General features: G+C 35.9%; 1 protein-coding gene across 5 annotated transcripts in view; it reads right to left on the minus strand.

Annotated features, from left to right (window-relative positions):
- SUGCT (succinyl-CoA:glutarate-CoA transferase) overlaps window positions 1-16,152 on the minus strand; it is a 320,759-nt gene that overhangs the window by 277,498 nt on the left and 27,109 nt on the right. For all 5 annotated transcript variants that reach the window (XM_058832253.1, XM_058832254.1, XM_058832252.1 and 2 more), the window contains exon 8: window positions 6,142-6,233. In XM_058832253.1, coding sequence (XP_058688236.1) covers window positions 6,142-6,233 — 92 coding nt within the window. The remainder of the gene's footprint in view (window positions 1-6,141; window positions 6,234-16,152) is intronic.

The following is a 16,152-nucleotide window of genomic DNA, read 5'->3' on the forward strand; positions in this document are numbered from 1 at the left end:
TAGTCTGTGACTATCTATAGCCTAGATATCCATGGGATGATATATAAACTACACAATATTAAGGTGAACACTGTTTTAGGAAGTAGTACTTTCTTGGAGAATCTCTTATTTCTTCCTTCTCGAGACTCTACACTAAGCTACTTCAGCTTCCCAACAGAAAACACAACTCAGAGGTTCCAGCTATTTACGACTCTCATTGTACCCTACCCCAGGAAACAACAGGAAAGTTTGCTCTTCACTTTTATATGCACAGGCCTACCAAGAAAACTAATTAGCCCATGAGAAGGTTTTTGCTTCTCAGAGCTACCACAGAGAAATAAAAACAAACAAACAAATCCAAACAAACAAAAAAAAAACCACACACAGCAAAAAAACACAGATACAAAAACACCCAACCAAAACCAAAAAAATTAACACATTATCTGCTGCAAGTAATCAATTCATTAAATTGTTCTTTATTTTAACCACTTCATTACATTCACTGGGTTGAGAAGAAACCAAAAAGACTTGAGATGTGCTGCAACATTCTTAGTTTGAAAACTTTTTCCACTGTTTTCAGTGTCATTAATTTTTCTCTTGAAGAAGAGCACTAAATTTTGAAGATGGAGAAATTTGGATTATTTTAATATGTTGTTAGATATGAATTCTAGAACCCTTCTCATCAAGTACTGAACTACCCAATGTTTAAAAGTGGACACTTCCTTTGTCTCAGTAAAAAGTTCACCTTTATTTCTAATATACTTTCACAATTTCCCCTTACAGAACACTCCTACAAACTACTAGCACTATAGTGCTATATTATTTTTAACATGATGGCTTTGCTATATTCTAACACTCCACAACCTATAATTCTGAACCAGTCCACACAATTTCTAGCCATCCTTGGTCTTTCTACCAAGACTCATGAGTAGCTGCCATGTCTCACCATTTAATCATCTTTAATCAGCTCCTGTGCCATAAACCAGTCTTCCTGTGGCAGGATCCACAGGTATAAGTAGTGTGAAATAGATTCACCCAGGCTTTTATCACTATTCTGCAGAACAAGAGATGTGAAGCTGCTTTACTTGAAGGATAAATCTATGCACACATAGAAATACCTTGATTTTGACAGAGTTTCTGCCAGCACAACAGTACTTTTATGTAGCTAGCATTATATCAGTTACCTGGGCAAAGTAAGTACACAGTGTCTTTTATTCAAGCAAGTTATTTCAAACAGGACAAGCACCACCAGCCCTGCCAGACAATAGTGATATTATTGTACTGGTAGGAAGACCAAATGTAGCCCTATCCAGGGAGAATGTGTCTTAAGCAAACAAACCTGCCATCCAGCCTCAAGGGCTGGCTTGAACTCTAAATTAGGTGCAGCATCAGGACTTACCCTTTCCTCATTTGAAAGGATAAAGATTCATACCAGCAAAGCAGAGCTTTTGTTTTTAAATCACTGTGATATTGCTCAATCTTATAGTTTACACTTTTATTCCTAATTTTTGCTGTTTGCTAAATTCCTTACAATTTGTCGACATATTCTGGCCCAGATATAGCCACAACATGTGTTAGAAGCCTCCTTTCCTGAATTGCTTTTTTTTTTTTCCCTTTGACATAATTTCTCTTCCCAAACTTACATCAATAATACAAAAATCATCCATTTAAAATGAAAACTGTTTTGAAATGACATGCTTAATAAAAGCATTCTAAGTCCAGTAGTCCTCACAGATGTGAAATAATTGCTGAAGCTAATATGAACCAGCAATGGCTGTATTTTTCAACAGCTCTGAGCTATATATACCATGTGGATCCTTTTGTAACAGTTTGTTTGGTACTAAGCCTAAGAATGGCTTCTCTGGATTGCAGATTAAATGCTAAAAAAAATTTGTATTTTTTTTTTAAATGTAAAATAAATTTGGTTTTCCACAAGAAAGAATACACCACCATAAAGGTACTTCAAATATTGAGAACCACGTGTAATATTCCACAAGGAGGTGGAAGGGAACTTGTAATCAAATTGGGCTTTATTTAATTAATTTCAAGTTATTGCCTTGATGAGTCATAGAAATTTTCATCAAAGGGATATTCATCTGGCACTGATGTATCTGAATATATTAAGTAAAAGCTTTCTGTTCATCAATTATGAAACTTGAAAGTGCTGTTTAACCAGGAAGTATCTATAAATTACATTGTCCAGGACAATAAAACTGTCATCAGTGCAAACTTTGTCCTTTAGCATATTTTAATTTATGTAAAGAAAACCTGAACATGCCCTGAAGCAACTACTTTCATTCAAAATGGGTTTATGTTAGCGATTTACACAAAACAGATTCCCCGCATAAATACATTAAGATTTTCAAATTTCACAGGCATGATACACTTCTAATACAGAAGTAACCAAGTACATTTTCAAGGCCTTGAATCACATGCAGGTTTCTGTATGATTTAAAGATGATTTAAAGACACTGTTCTATTTGGGTTTACACAATCAGCAAAAACAACACTAGCACAAATGCAGTTGTTTGAGCCAGTAATTTTGCAATATTTCAGAAATTATAGCTTGATTTCAAGGTTCAGAATATCACTCAGAAAAATTTAAAAGTTATTACCATTAAGTGATACCAGGAAAACTAAAAGAGAAAAAAAAAGCAAACTTTTTTTTTTTTTTTATAGGTAGGAATATATACTGCTAATGGATTGTACATTTTTGTATATGTCAGATGCAGAACAAAATATTAGTACCCAATTATTAAAATGCTTTTTAAGGAACCATAAATATGCATACCTTAATATAAACATGTATACCTCAACATTAATCATCTCAGTCATGTATGCAGATGCTTTTTTTGCTGCTGCTCAGATTCATTACAATTTGTCTGCCACATCAGCTGACGCCTCTAAGACCATCCTGCAAGAACATTCAATGGTTTGTTTACTAAAGGGATGTTTCCAGTGTTGGAGTCTGGAATACAGAATGTGTGCCCTTGTTTCTGATACTTAGTTATAAGATCCAGAAAAACACTGAAATTCATATAATATGAAATTTATGAGCATGTTTTCATGGTGATACACGAAAACAAATGTTAAAGTTAGATAGAAAAAGCTAAAAGTGTAAGTGTGCAGATTAGAAAGTTTTTTAAACTCACTGGGTGAAAAAGGTAGTTTAGAGAACAGGAGACAAGATGGAGAATTTAGGGTGTTGTCTCTTGTCCTTCTTCTTTCTTCTTCATGTTCTTCTCCTAGAGGTTTTCGGGTACTAGTAAGTGATTGGACAGAGAATGCAGCAGTGCATCACAGAGGTGATGGGTCATTGGGTCATTAAGAAAAATAATATACATGTCTATTGTTAATTGGGTAAAAATAGGCATAAAGATAAAAGAACTGCGTAGTTCGGGGCCATTTTGTGCATCAGACACAAAGTGTGCCACAAGGCCTTGTTTATACAATCAGAAGAAAGAAAAGTACCAGATTGCAAAGATTAACCTTGTGTAGCCAGCCTGGAGAGACCTGTTAAGTTTTGTGATGACCTTTTAATAAACATGAGAAACAAGATTCTAACGAGCTTGGGAGTTTTCTTCAAATCATAAGAACTGAGATAAGCAGGGCTCCCCACGAGGGAGGATCCCAAAAGAATTCAGTCCAAAGGAGGCTGAGAAATCCAAGAATGAAAAGAAAAATACAGAAGAGATGCAGCAGAAACAGAGAAACAGAAAAAGAATAATTTAGAGAAAAGTTACATCCAAAGAGCACTATTGCACTGATGATGTTATGCTGATTATCTATAGCTACTGCAATTAAATACAAAACCAACACCATGTGTTATAACTTGTCCTTTTTTTTTTCATTTCCAGTTTGTGAGTGGCCTTTTCTATTTTATTCTAAAAAAAGAAAATGAGACCCTAGTCTACACATTCAAATGAACTTACTACTTTTAGCACATTAATTCCACGCAATCTAGTCAACAAATAATTTAAGCTTTATTAAAAAAAAAAAAACAAACAAAAAACCAGCATGAAATAATAAGATTTTTTTTTGGCTTTGGCCACTTTTCAACATGTTGATTGAAACAAGGCTTTCTACTTTTGTTCAGACCTAGTTTTGTGAAATTTTAAAGTCACATGAAGATAAATGTAAAAAAACATGGAAGATTCTACTATTAACAGTTTGCTATTTTGAAGCAACTTTCAAACAAGCATACACTGTGATTTTACAGCCACTTGGGTAAGTTTTCACTATGACAACAAAAAGCACATTTGTTTCTTTGGAGTCATTGACTGCTTAAGTCTTTGAAACAATACTGTCGCTCTATACATCAAAAAATTATTTCAAGAAACTGAGGAAATACTACATAAACAACTTCAAGAAAAGAAAAATAAGGAAATTTCAGCATGTTTATTTTAATCAGGTGAAACAGTGACTAAGTTTGAATGAATTGTTAGAAGCCCCCAGTGAACAGACCAAGCTGTTACTGACAATGACTAAATGATTCCTATGATTACATTACCTCAAGTCATGGTGAGGTGATGTGAACATCTGGCTTTCCAGTGTAGATCTTAACACAATCTTTTAATAAAATCCATCTTCATAAGAGCCACTGAGGACTATTACTTTCATAATATAACTTGCATGCAATTATTCAGTATAACTGTTATTTATTCTGGCACTCATGTATCATTGAAAAGCTGTACAAAAGTCCTGTGGTTTTCAATCTTTCTATCTACTTTCCTTTATTCATGTTGTACCAACAACATCTGCCCCCTCCTAACAGTTTTTATACCCTTTTAATTTTGATTGGTATGTTTTGAGGTGTGTATGAAGTTTCTGGCATTGTACTGGAAGTATAAACCCCCATGCTACGGACACAATGTTAAATTTACTTACACTACAGTTACTGTGATCAGTCATTGCAAAATGCAGATGTGCATTATATATTTGAAGGGAAGTGCCTGTAAGGACTGCACTCAATTTCATGTCTTCTCATGTTCTGAGATGGGACATCCTATGAGTATGTACCAATAACACAGCAGAAATTGGCAGTGTCAGGAAACTAGGCACAAGATGTTTCAGCTTACTCAGTCCAAAAATGCTTGATTTTGGCTTTTTTCCCTAATAAAAAGGACAACTCTGGTAACGATAGCTGCCAGAAGTACAAATTTCTGATATTTGCCATTGTTCCCAGTAGAAAACAAGTCTATTGGCAGAATATCAACCCTACAATAGAGCTGTGTCCAGGTCATATGTGGTTAGCTTTCAACAACCTACTCAAACATGAAAAGCTGACAGCACAAAAACTTTATGAATGCCTTGTTTATCTAGAACATGCAAGTATTGTACTCACAAGATCTGCACTACTGCTTCCAGACTACCAGGAGAACCACCACAGAGCAGTATCTAGCATTTATAATGCATAGAACAGACTTGTAGCACCACCTCACTTGAAAAGGGGCATTTGGGGACCACATTGCCAACTTCTGTAGGTGATTCAAGACAGCTTAATTAAATGCTTATTTGACCAGCATTTTTCTGAGGTGAAGACACACGTTCTGTGTACCTCTAGAATCCAGAAACTAAACTACTGTTATGCTTCCTGCACTGCCAGAACTACCAAAGATTTTGGGTGTCAGTAGGAATAGGCAGCATGTAAAGCTTTTCCAGAAATGCATGGCATCTGTCTGCCTATTTGCAGGCAGAATAAATGAAAAACACCCAGCTTTTTTCAGATTTATCTAGATAGCTTCACAGTTCCTGCTTTTACAAAGGGAATATCAATATCCAAGCATCAGTCAGACCTCACACTCACAGGTATGATTCTATCATCCAGCTGTCAATGATGTGTCTAGTACAGCTCTTGAAGTGACTAGGAGTGGCCATTAACAGGTTAGTATACATTGCAAATTTATTCACAGGAGACTTAGGATTTTTCTTTTTTTCTTTAATTTTCTGTTTCTTGAGCCTTTTTCTTTACGTGCCTGGAGTGAGACACCTGAAGTATATAAGTACTATTATTTCCTTAGATTCCCAGAGATGAGACCTCTTGCTGGACTCAGGAGGGTTTTCATAACAGATGTGTTAGTACAGGCTGATTTGTTCCATGCAGCAGCCAGTTTTGGTATGCAGCACAAAGATCCTATAAAATTTGTAAGTTGTGCACTATACCTCATGCCCTGTGATATGCATGAGACCAGAAACAGCAGCAGCAATGGAGTCATATCCACCTCTCTGAACCACTGGACCAGTCTGACCATAACCTAAAAGAGAAACAGAGCAGTTAGCAATTCAATCAAGGACAATTACAACGTAAAATATTATTGCTCCTCAGCTTTTGTTAACAAGCTGTCCAGATTGTACAACCAATGAATGGTATTGTATTCTATTTATTCCTGCTCATTTTTAAGAGTAAAGTTGGATTTATCCTCTGTGGGTTGAAAATGTGTTTGATCTTAATTCTAGACAGACTTGTATCCCTGCTATGTTTCATTCCTTTTGGATAAAATTTCCTTTTTAATTCACTGTGTCAGCTGAAGTTGGACTCAGATGTTATTTCAGAGAATCTACAGTATCTCTACAGACCTACAATTGCTGTCCAACAGCACCCATCTTGCCTGTGTTGTCTCCATTGGGCTGTAAGGATACCTTGAATACCCCAAATAATACTAAAATCATGACACTATGGTTTGGACACATGTATTACTCCCCACCTCACTTCTGTTACTTTATTCTGTATCTAAACAGAGCTACCTTCAAAATAGAACATTGTTCACAAGAGATGGCAAGGCTTCAGCAATTACATACAATCTGCTGAGAGTTAGCACCAACAAAATCTAAAATACTGAGGATTTTTACTGAGCTACCTAAATACGGTTTTGTTCAGCCGTATAATTAACTTAAAATAAACAGCTGTAGCTAGAAAGATGCTGTCTTACTTTTCTTTGCTATAGTAATCATGTTCTTCCAACAACAACCACAAAATCTTCCAATTGAGGACGTCTTGCACAAGCAGCTGAGGTCACTGGAACCAGTGACCACCATCACAGAGGGTAGAAGTCAACAGGGAAGGAGCAACATATTTGATTGATGGTTTCTACTAGTTCTAATAATGGCAGAGCCCTCAACAATCAGATTTAATTACTTGTCCTCCTCAAAAGAGGAGGCACATTTGAAGCTATTTTCACGCTTTCTTTTCTGATATCTCTAAGAGAAATCCCTTGGAGGAGTTAGAAGATATTTGTCACAGACAAATAACTGTAGTTTTAAAATAACATTTCTGTTTTATTCTTACCTGTGAGGACAGTATTAGAATTACATTATATCAACATATAATGCAAGGTAAAAATTCCTGGTTGTCCTAGATTTCTTTTCATAACTTGCCTGGAAAAATCTTCTCCATATACAGGCAGTCTGTTCAGTAGACATGAGAGTCTAAGCATTGGCTTTGTGAATTAAAGCAGAATATTAAAAATCATTTTTCATTGAGGTAATCTACCTCAGTTCCTCCACTTGGGTTGATGCTCTTATGTGCATAATTCCTAAGTCACTCCTAATGTATAGTATGAGAGGATTACAATGACTGTGAACTGCAGTTAAAACACTTTGTTACTCCAATTGATAAACCATACCAAGCAAAACAATATCCACTTACCACAAAGATTTCCCCACTATACCACAAACCATCTCAATTGCCTGATCTTCTTCTGCAGACATGAAAAACGTGTTATGCAAAGCTATGGAGGAAATCAACTTCTACACTCAGTGTCACAGGGAATAGCAGAATACTACAGCCAATTCACTGACTTTATCAATGTAGCTTCAAAACTAACATTTTGCAAGAAAAAAGTATTTTTTTACTTTTCTTATGGTCAAGTGTGTGTCCCTACTCACAAGAGAGAAGATTAACCAGTTTACCCAGCTTTATTTGAAATCTGACAACAACTTTGAGATCCCAAAGAGAACTCATGGGATTTCCTTTCACATTTACACTCTTAAGTTTACAGCAAAGAACAGGGTATTCAAATATAAGAGGACTAGCAAATAAAATATTCTGGATCCACCCAAAAATGTTCCAAAGAGCTCTAACTAGGCATATACCATTATCTCATTGGAATGAACTGTAGAATTAAAACCAGTTAAGTGTGTGGGGCCACTTCAAAAACAAAATCTTGCTCAATAAAAAAAGTACTCAAAACAACTTTAATTGAATAGTGAAAAGCATATTGAAGTAAGTGAGAAGTTACGTACTGGCCTCAATTACTAACAAAGAAAAGACATCTCAACACATCTCCTCACACAAATGTTTTCATAAACAGCAAACATCTGAAAATTAAACATTTATTATGTAGACAGAACAACTATACAACACTTTGCAATGCTCCTCTGGTAAGGACAAATATCCATCCCTCAAACACTTCAAGAAAGATGACAGGCAACAAGATCTACATTTTTCTAGCGGAGTTTCACAAATAAAATTTTTAAACTCCTTTTCACACATTGTAACAGCCAAGTTTCAAAATAAAAGGTATTATTTAATGGCTTTCTGGTAAATATTAGAACTGATATAGAGTTTTTAATTAGTCTTCACAGGTCACAATAGATTAAAAAGAAAAAAAGACATAATTCTGCTTTTGATCTGAATTCTGAGGGGACAAAGCTCGTGTGGGAAGAAAATTTGTTGTCATTGGAAATTGTTTGCCTCAGGAATTATAGATATACCAGATTCCTGCAGGAAAAAGTAGAGTTAAGTGAGAAATAGCTATTGCTAAAAATGAAATATTTCATTATCCAGACAAAAATCAAAGGCTGAACATTATTTTCAGGGTCAATGGAACAACCCAATGGAGATGTTTTAGAAATAACTATGAACACAAACACAAAATCTTGAAGAAGAGCCCAAAATTACATTCAGAGAATATTCAGCCTGGTACACAGGTAACAGTAACTATAATATATACATATGTACATATACATGTGTACATATATACATAAATATGTAAAATAATTCACTAAAGATAAAAATGGGACCTAAAGTTTATGTTTGTCTGAATACCCTGTGTTCTCTCATACTTAATTCAGTGTGAAAAGCGTACGTTTGCAGCTACACTCTCAAACTTAAATATAAACTCCTGTTAAAAATAGGCTCCTGTTTAAATACAATGAAAAATACTTTAGGGTAAAAAGCTAATCCCAGTTGACTACAGAGAGAATAGATTTAACAGTGATGGTTAACAGTGATTACTCAGAAGGTAAGATAAGGCAGATTATTACACCCCTGTTCCCTTTTAGTGAAGCTTATCACCATAAGCTCCAGTCAATGTTTAAATAGTCTCTACCAGTAAAGAATTTATTCTAGATCCCTAAACCCAGTGTAAATATTTTTCTTTTGGGGAATAGATTTCAGAGAGACAAAAGAATTTAAATTTTAATTTGATTAAACTAAGTGTTTTTTAAATCATTTCAGCTTGACAGGCAGCCGCCTAGATTCTAAATCTCATGTAACCCTTAGATTTGTGTAAAACAGAATCTGCAAGGAACAAAACAAAGTTGCACCACACTAAACCCCTATGCAGCTCCCAAAACCCCCATTCTATACCTTGCAGTAGGAAGACATGATTTCTTCTGATACCTGTCACATACTCATGTGTCTAGAATTCAAAATCGTTGCAGTATGAGCTGGTGGTCTCCACTGCAAAATGTACACCAGTTCCAGAACCAACCAAGTACAAGACAATAACCCCCACTTAGATCTCCAAGTGCTTCCTAAAAACTGTCATTGTCAAAGCATTATTTAATCTGCATAGCAAGGTTTTGAAATTGCCACAAACAGAATCACACAGAATCACAGAATGGGTGGGGTTAGAAGGGACCACAGTGGGTCATTTGGTCCAACCTCCCTGATCAAGAAGGGTCATCCTAGAGCACATAGCACAGGATTGTGTACAGATGCTTTTTGAATATCTGCAGTGAGGGTGACTCCACACCCTTTCTGGGCAATTTTTTCCAGTGCTTGGTCACCAGCACAGTCAAGAACTTGTTCCTCATGTTCAGGGGGGACTTCCTGTGTATCAATTTCTTCCCGTTGCCTTATCTCCTGTTGCTTGGCACCATCAAGAGCCTGGGTCCATTCTCTTGGTATCCCCCCATCAGGTGCTTAGAGACATTGATGAAGTCCCCTCTCTTGTCTCTTCCCAAGGCTGAACAGGCCCAGTTCCCACAGCCTGTCCTTGTACAAGAGATGCTCCAGTACCTTAATCACCTTTATAGCCCTCCAGTGGCCCCACTCCAGGAGCTCCATGTCTCTTATGTCCTGAGGAGCCCAGAACTGCACACAGCACTCCAGATGTGCCTCACCAGGCTGAGTAGAGGGTCAGGATCACCTCCCTCCACCTGCTGGCAATGCTCCTCCTAATACACCCAAGGAGACCATTGGCCTTCTTGGCCACAGGGGCTCCCTGCTGGCTCATGGACAGCTTGTTGTCCACCAGGACCCACAGGTCCTTCTCCACAGAGCTGCTTTCCAGCAGTTTGGCCTCCAGCCTGGACTGGTGCAGGGGGTTATTCCTCCCCAGGCAACCACTAAGGGACTATTTGCTTATTCAGCATAATCACACCTAAATCTTCCTGTTCTGACCCTGCAGCCAAGTCTCTCTTCTACATAAGACAATGTGGAAACTTTTACTCTTTGGGTATGAGTAGCAGTGGCTACTTGTCAACTTAAGGGAAACATGGGAAAAACACAGGCATTTACAAAGCAATGCCACAGCTTTCCACCAGCAGTCCGGTACCCTTAGCTCAAATGAGAAGGAAGAAAGAGACTTTAACCAATTGAAAAGTTCCAAAAAACCGAGGATGCTAAATAGAGCCAATAAAAATAAATTTTTCATGAAAAGTTTTAAAGATTTTTTTCAACCAAGATCTCCACTATCACTCCTTGTTTCTCTGCAGCATTACATCGTGTATGAATATTCAAAATTAGACATGCTTAATGTGACATTAAAAAATTGATATCTCTCTGTTCTTGCATCTACTTTTCTTTTAATATTTGGGTAAATATGACAAAGTTTTATAAAATAAGGTTGTTACCATGTAATAATGGAGCTCACAGCTGTTCTAAAATGTCTCCAGCTGTTTGATGACCAAACCTTTGATATGGAGCAACAAGACTTAAGGTGCCTAAAAATATTTATCTAGCAAAACTGAAAAATAATCACATCAAGATAAACAGTAAATTATAATAGCACTAAGATACTCATCACTGTCTGGAGTCATTGCAGAAGTAACTTTATGCAAGACACTAATTGCAGCTGACTGAGGATTTTTTTGATGAAATGAAATTTCATTAATTTCATTCATGAATTGAAGCATATAAATTTCCTGTGAATATTGGCAATATATAATTTAATTTAATTCCAATTAAATCTTAGAGTGAGACTGTTGCTATTATCTGATTAAATTTGGATTAATAAACCAAAATTCCTGACAAATGGAAAGACTAAAAGTATTTTTTTCCCCAGATTTTTCTAATTAAATCAAACACACACATCAAAAAAAAAAAAAAAAAAAGAAAAAAGAAAAAATATATTCTTCAATGGGAAATAAATCTTAGCTACTTTTCAAGGGTTGGTGGGATATTCCTCCACAATGAAAGGAGGCCAGTTATTCTGAAACATGGAAGGTACATCTAACACAACAAAGCTTATAGTTCTGGACTTAGTGTGCAGAAGCCATGTGATGGCACTCAAGGTTTGGAACATAACACAGGAAAAATTATAATACTTTCAGGCATCATATGGGAAAAAGTTTGGGAAAAAAAATAACATGTCATAACAAACTACTGTTAGTTTATCCACTTTTAAATGGTCAATATATTTATCACATAAGAGAGACATAATTTGCCTTACAATCTGCTCTAAATGATTCTGTTCTGAGACACAGAAATAAATATTATGAAGCGAGAAAGGTCAGGCTGAAGATTACGAAGAAAGTAATAACAGTAAAAGTTGCTGGACTGCACAAAAGTGTTACTATCCAAATTGCCGTGTGTTCAAAAATGTCACACTAAATATAAAACTGCTAGCAAAAAAACCCCAAACCAAACCTGTTTTCAGAAAAAAACTCTGTTAGAAAAACAGACCAATGTGTTCTTACAGTTTTAGCTTTCTAATACCATGTCAGCTACCACATAACTTTATTTCATTTTTGCCAGATGACAGTGGGATTTTTAGATACATTTATGGAAGGCATTCTTCATAAATTTTTAGAAAGCAGGCAAGCCAATTAAACAACTTTGTTTCAGACAAAGTTTCATGTGTCTGTAGGTTCTATGCTATTCCAAGTTGTGTACAGAGCACACATTTGGACACCCTATTTCCTTGCCTACGGGTTACTGATGATATGATGACAGAATTCCTAACATGTATAAAAAACAATTCATTTTGGCTAGGAGCTGCCTGAAAGCATCTGGGATAAACAGGCACTGCTGTGTTGCAATATCATCACTTTAGGGACAATCACTCTAGAAGAAGTATTTTTACATCGATTAGTTTAGATTCATTTGGGATTTTTACGAAGATTAACAAAAATGTTTCTACATTTCTCACTTGTCGTGTATTTGATTTGTATTTAATGAAATTTAACACCCCAGGATAGTGGGTCACAAACAATTTGCACCTTCAAAAAAACAACTGAGAAAGAAGTAAATCTCACAAAATTACTAAATGCACAGAAACTCAAAAGAGGAAACGAAAACTCATTCAACACCTGAAATTGCTATTCTCACTTCTTCAACACAATGTGCTTTCAAGCTAATGATGGCCTCATAATTAAATCCTACAGGACAGCCTGAGTATGATTTTCTGTGTCATAAAAAGAAAGGTCAGCATTTCTCATTATGACCTGTGTTCAAAATATTTGTATCACATGCAAGAGAAAACCAAAAGCCATAATTTCTGCACTTCTTCATGATTTGATAGCATGATAAAACTTTATAAGGCCAAATATAAAACACATTGTACTAAAAGGATAGGGAAAACCAACACGGAGACATGTTGTCAACACAGACCAATTCCCTGTAGTTCAATTCCCAGATGACAAATGACATTACAAAGTCAGGCTGTATAGGATATTCTGAGCAAAACATAGAAAAATATGTTCAACATAGGCATTTCTACAAATAGGAACTAAACATTGTCACAAATTCAATCCAGATAGATGGCTATCCCTGCTGAATAACAAATTAATGAGAAACACCTTTTGGCTTGTTCTACTGCCAAAAGAAAATATTCAATTAAAGACAGCTTACATCTTTACTTAATAAAGATTAATGAAACAAGCAGAAGAACACAAGCAATTCTCTGCAATGACAAAAGCCAAAGTCTAACAGACGCATTATATGAAACTTTGCAGTGTCAGAGCTGCCAAATGCGTTAGCAAAACGAGTAACGACTTTCAGAAAATGCTTGCCATGTGTTGGTCAGAAGGAAAGGAAGTACAACTTCCTGAATAGGCAGGCTTACAGGAGATCAGAAGAGATACAAGAAAGGTAAAATCAGAGCAAACTGTCAAGAGAGATGAAAGGATGTTAAAAAAAATAAAAAAAGCCTTAAGTCAGCAAGCATAAAATCTGACCAATCTGATAAAAACTTTTCATTTCCCAATTGATGACTGCGAAAGCAATAGTTATTGCTTTTACACATGTTGATTTAGACATTCAAACCCTGTCTTTTGAATGATATCAGGTGTTGTAAGTTGGAAGGCATAGAGAAAACAAAGTTGTTAAATCAAACACAAAAATCTAGGCTAAGATTTAGCTACTGAAAGACCAGAAGAGGAAAAATACCAGCCTCTGCCAGTTGTTCAACTCCATTCAATTTTCACGTGATCTGTGTACCCAGCCTCACACAACCCCTCTTAAGGCATCAACCACACTTCTGGGACACAGCCACAGACCGTTTCAAACGACACAAGTTTGGTTTTCAAAAGGCTTTTAATCAGCCTGAAAACTTCTAGGCCATATTTTCTAGCTTTATAACATGCCAAATATAAGTTACAAGGAAGCCGTCCCTCCCTCCATAGCTCAAACTGTAATTACTCAAGAGATGCTATCACTTTCTTTTGCTAAGTCAGCTAAAGTTTAAGCTGTCACTCTCTGAATTTCAAGGCAGAAGCAGCTTCCCAGTCTAAGTGGGGTCACTCCTCTACATGATCTAAGAAATTAAATGTGTCATGATGACCATTTCTGAAAACTAAATTTCAATTAAAAGCTTTTAGATGACACTGAGAATAGATACTCAAACTTCACTGCCCACCTTAAAGGAGGCTGATAAGCACCCAAATTCCCCATTGCTATTCTGGGTTTACACAAATATTCCCAGCTGAACACACTTATAAGTAAAAAAATCACTCCTTGTTCCATGCTTGGTACAGATACAGCTGATATTAGGATTACAAATATTTATATAGCGAAAACTAATATTAAAATAGTGAATTACTCCCAGCACTGTAGCAATGACATTTCCCCAGAACATCCAGGTTGCAAAACTTGCACAGAAATTAGTTAAATACTGAGGCAAGCTGTCTGTCCTCACCTCTGTGTATCCTTACCTACTTTGCCAGGACTGCTCAATCCACCCAATTCTGCCACATTATTATGACAAAGGTAAGGGAGCAAATATTCGTGAGAAATATCTGGCTAATCTGGAAATCAGTCAGGAGTCAACAGAAAGACACCACACCTCAGCTCAACAGATATCAATAATCTTACTACTTCTTATAGCGAAAAAAATAATGTAAAACTACTAAGTACCTGCAAGGTGTATTTTCTATGAATATTTATGATGCCATAGCCAAGCAGTGTTGTGTTAGGATAGCCTCAGAGAAGTCTTATGATAAAGACATGATTATCTGTGACTCTGCGACAGAAATGTAAGGTAATTACTTAATTACATAACTATTTCTCATCTGAAACAAGTGATGTACGTTCTGAAGTGGATATTACCTGAACAGACATCCATTTGTTGTGACTGTACATAGTTATGTTGACAGACAGATCTGTGCAGCAGTGTCCAATGAAGGAGCTGACCTTAACCAAACACTTCCCCTGGGGGTTGCATGTCCATGGCTAAGAATACATACTATGACCCTGACTTCTGCTTCCAAGATCAAATACATAGTGCCTCAGGGGCAGGAGCTGGAAAAGGCATATCAAATAAACTCAAAATCAGTATGTAATTGTTTTTAAACTTTCCAAAAATTTCCTCCAAAATTTTCAAAACAAATCTATAAAGTTTAATTCCCCAACACAGTCTTAGAATTCCAGGCTGTCGTTTCAACCTTTTCAATAACTTCAGGGATATTTTTGAGCTTGATTTTAGTTCTCTTTAGTCTACACATACATAAAAACGTAAACAGAGTAGATACAAAAAAATACATGGTCTAGAAATAAAGATATTTACTCTTTTTGGCTTAAATCTTGAAAGAAGTTCAATTCATTAATAAATTCATTTCCATATATTTTAAGATCATTATTTTGACAGAAATAAAAGAAACTGACAAACAGTCATATAACATATGTTCTGAGCAGGCATGTGATCCACAGCACCCCTTTTTATTGTACAAAGAATATAGTTTTATATGAATAAGCAACATTTAGTTGCAATTCCATAAAATAATTTTGGAAGATGCAGCCTCTTAAAAGAAGTTACAAAATTTTGGCCTTCTATTTTCCTCATGAGATGGTGGTCAGGTCACTGTAAGACACGATCACAATGGCACTAGGTATCCTTATCCTGACATTGCAATACCTACAAGGACTCTACTGGAAAAGAAAGCCTCCTCTCTGTTAGAAAGCTTTTCTAAATGTTTAATAGGAATCTATTTTTTTCAGAAATTTTAACAGTTACTTCTTTTCCTATGTATAACAGATTATTCTTTTCTCTGTACAAGACATTTTACTTACAAGACTGTCATCCACAAACCTATTCTCATTACATCCTTACTTCACAGTAACATTTGCCATTTCCTATGTCTAAGTTTTCTCTACAAGACAACTCACAGATCAATGGATCTAGCTGCTGGCATAAACACTGAGATACAAAATGCTGTTAATGATCAGGTACATGGAAAAGTGCCAGATAGTGACACTATTTTGGTTTCTAAAAATGACAAAAATCAGGCTAT

The sequence above is a fragment of the Poecile atricapillus genome, chromosome 2, assembly GCF_030490865.1.
Source record: "Poecile atricapillus isolate bPoeAtr1 chromosome 2, bPoeAtr1.hap1, whole genome shotgun sequence".
NCBI classification, from domain to species: Eukaryota; Metazoa; Chordata; class Aves; order Passeriformes; family Paridae; genus Poecile; species Poecile atricapillus.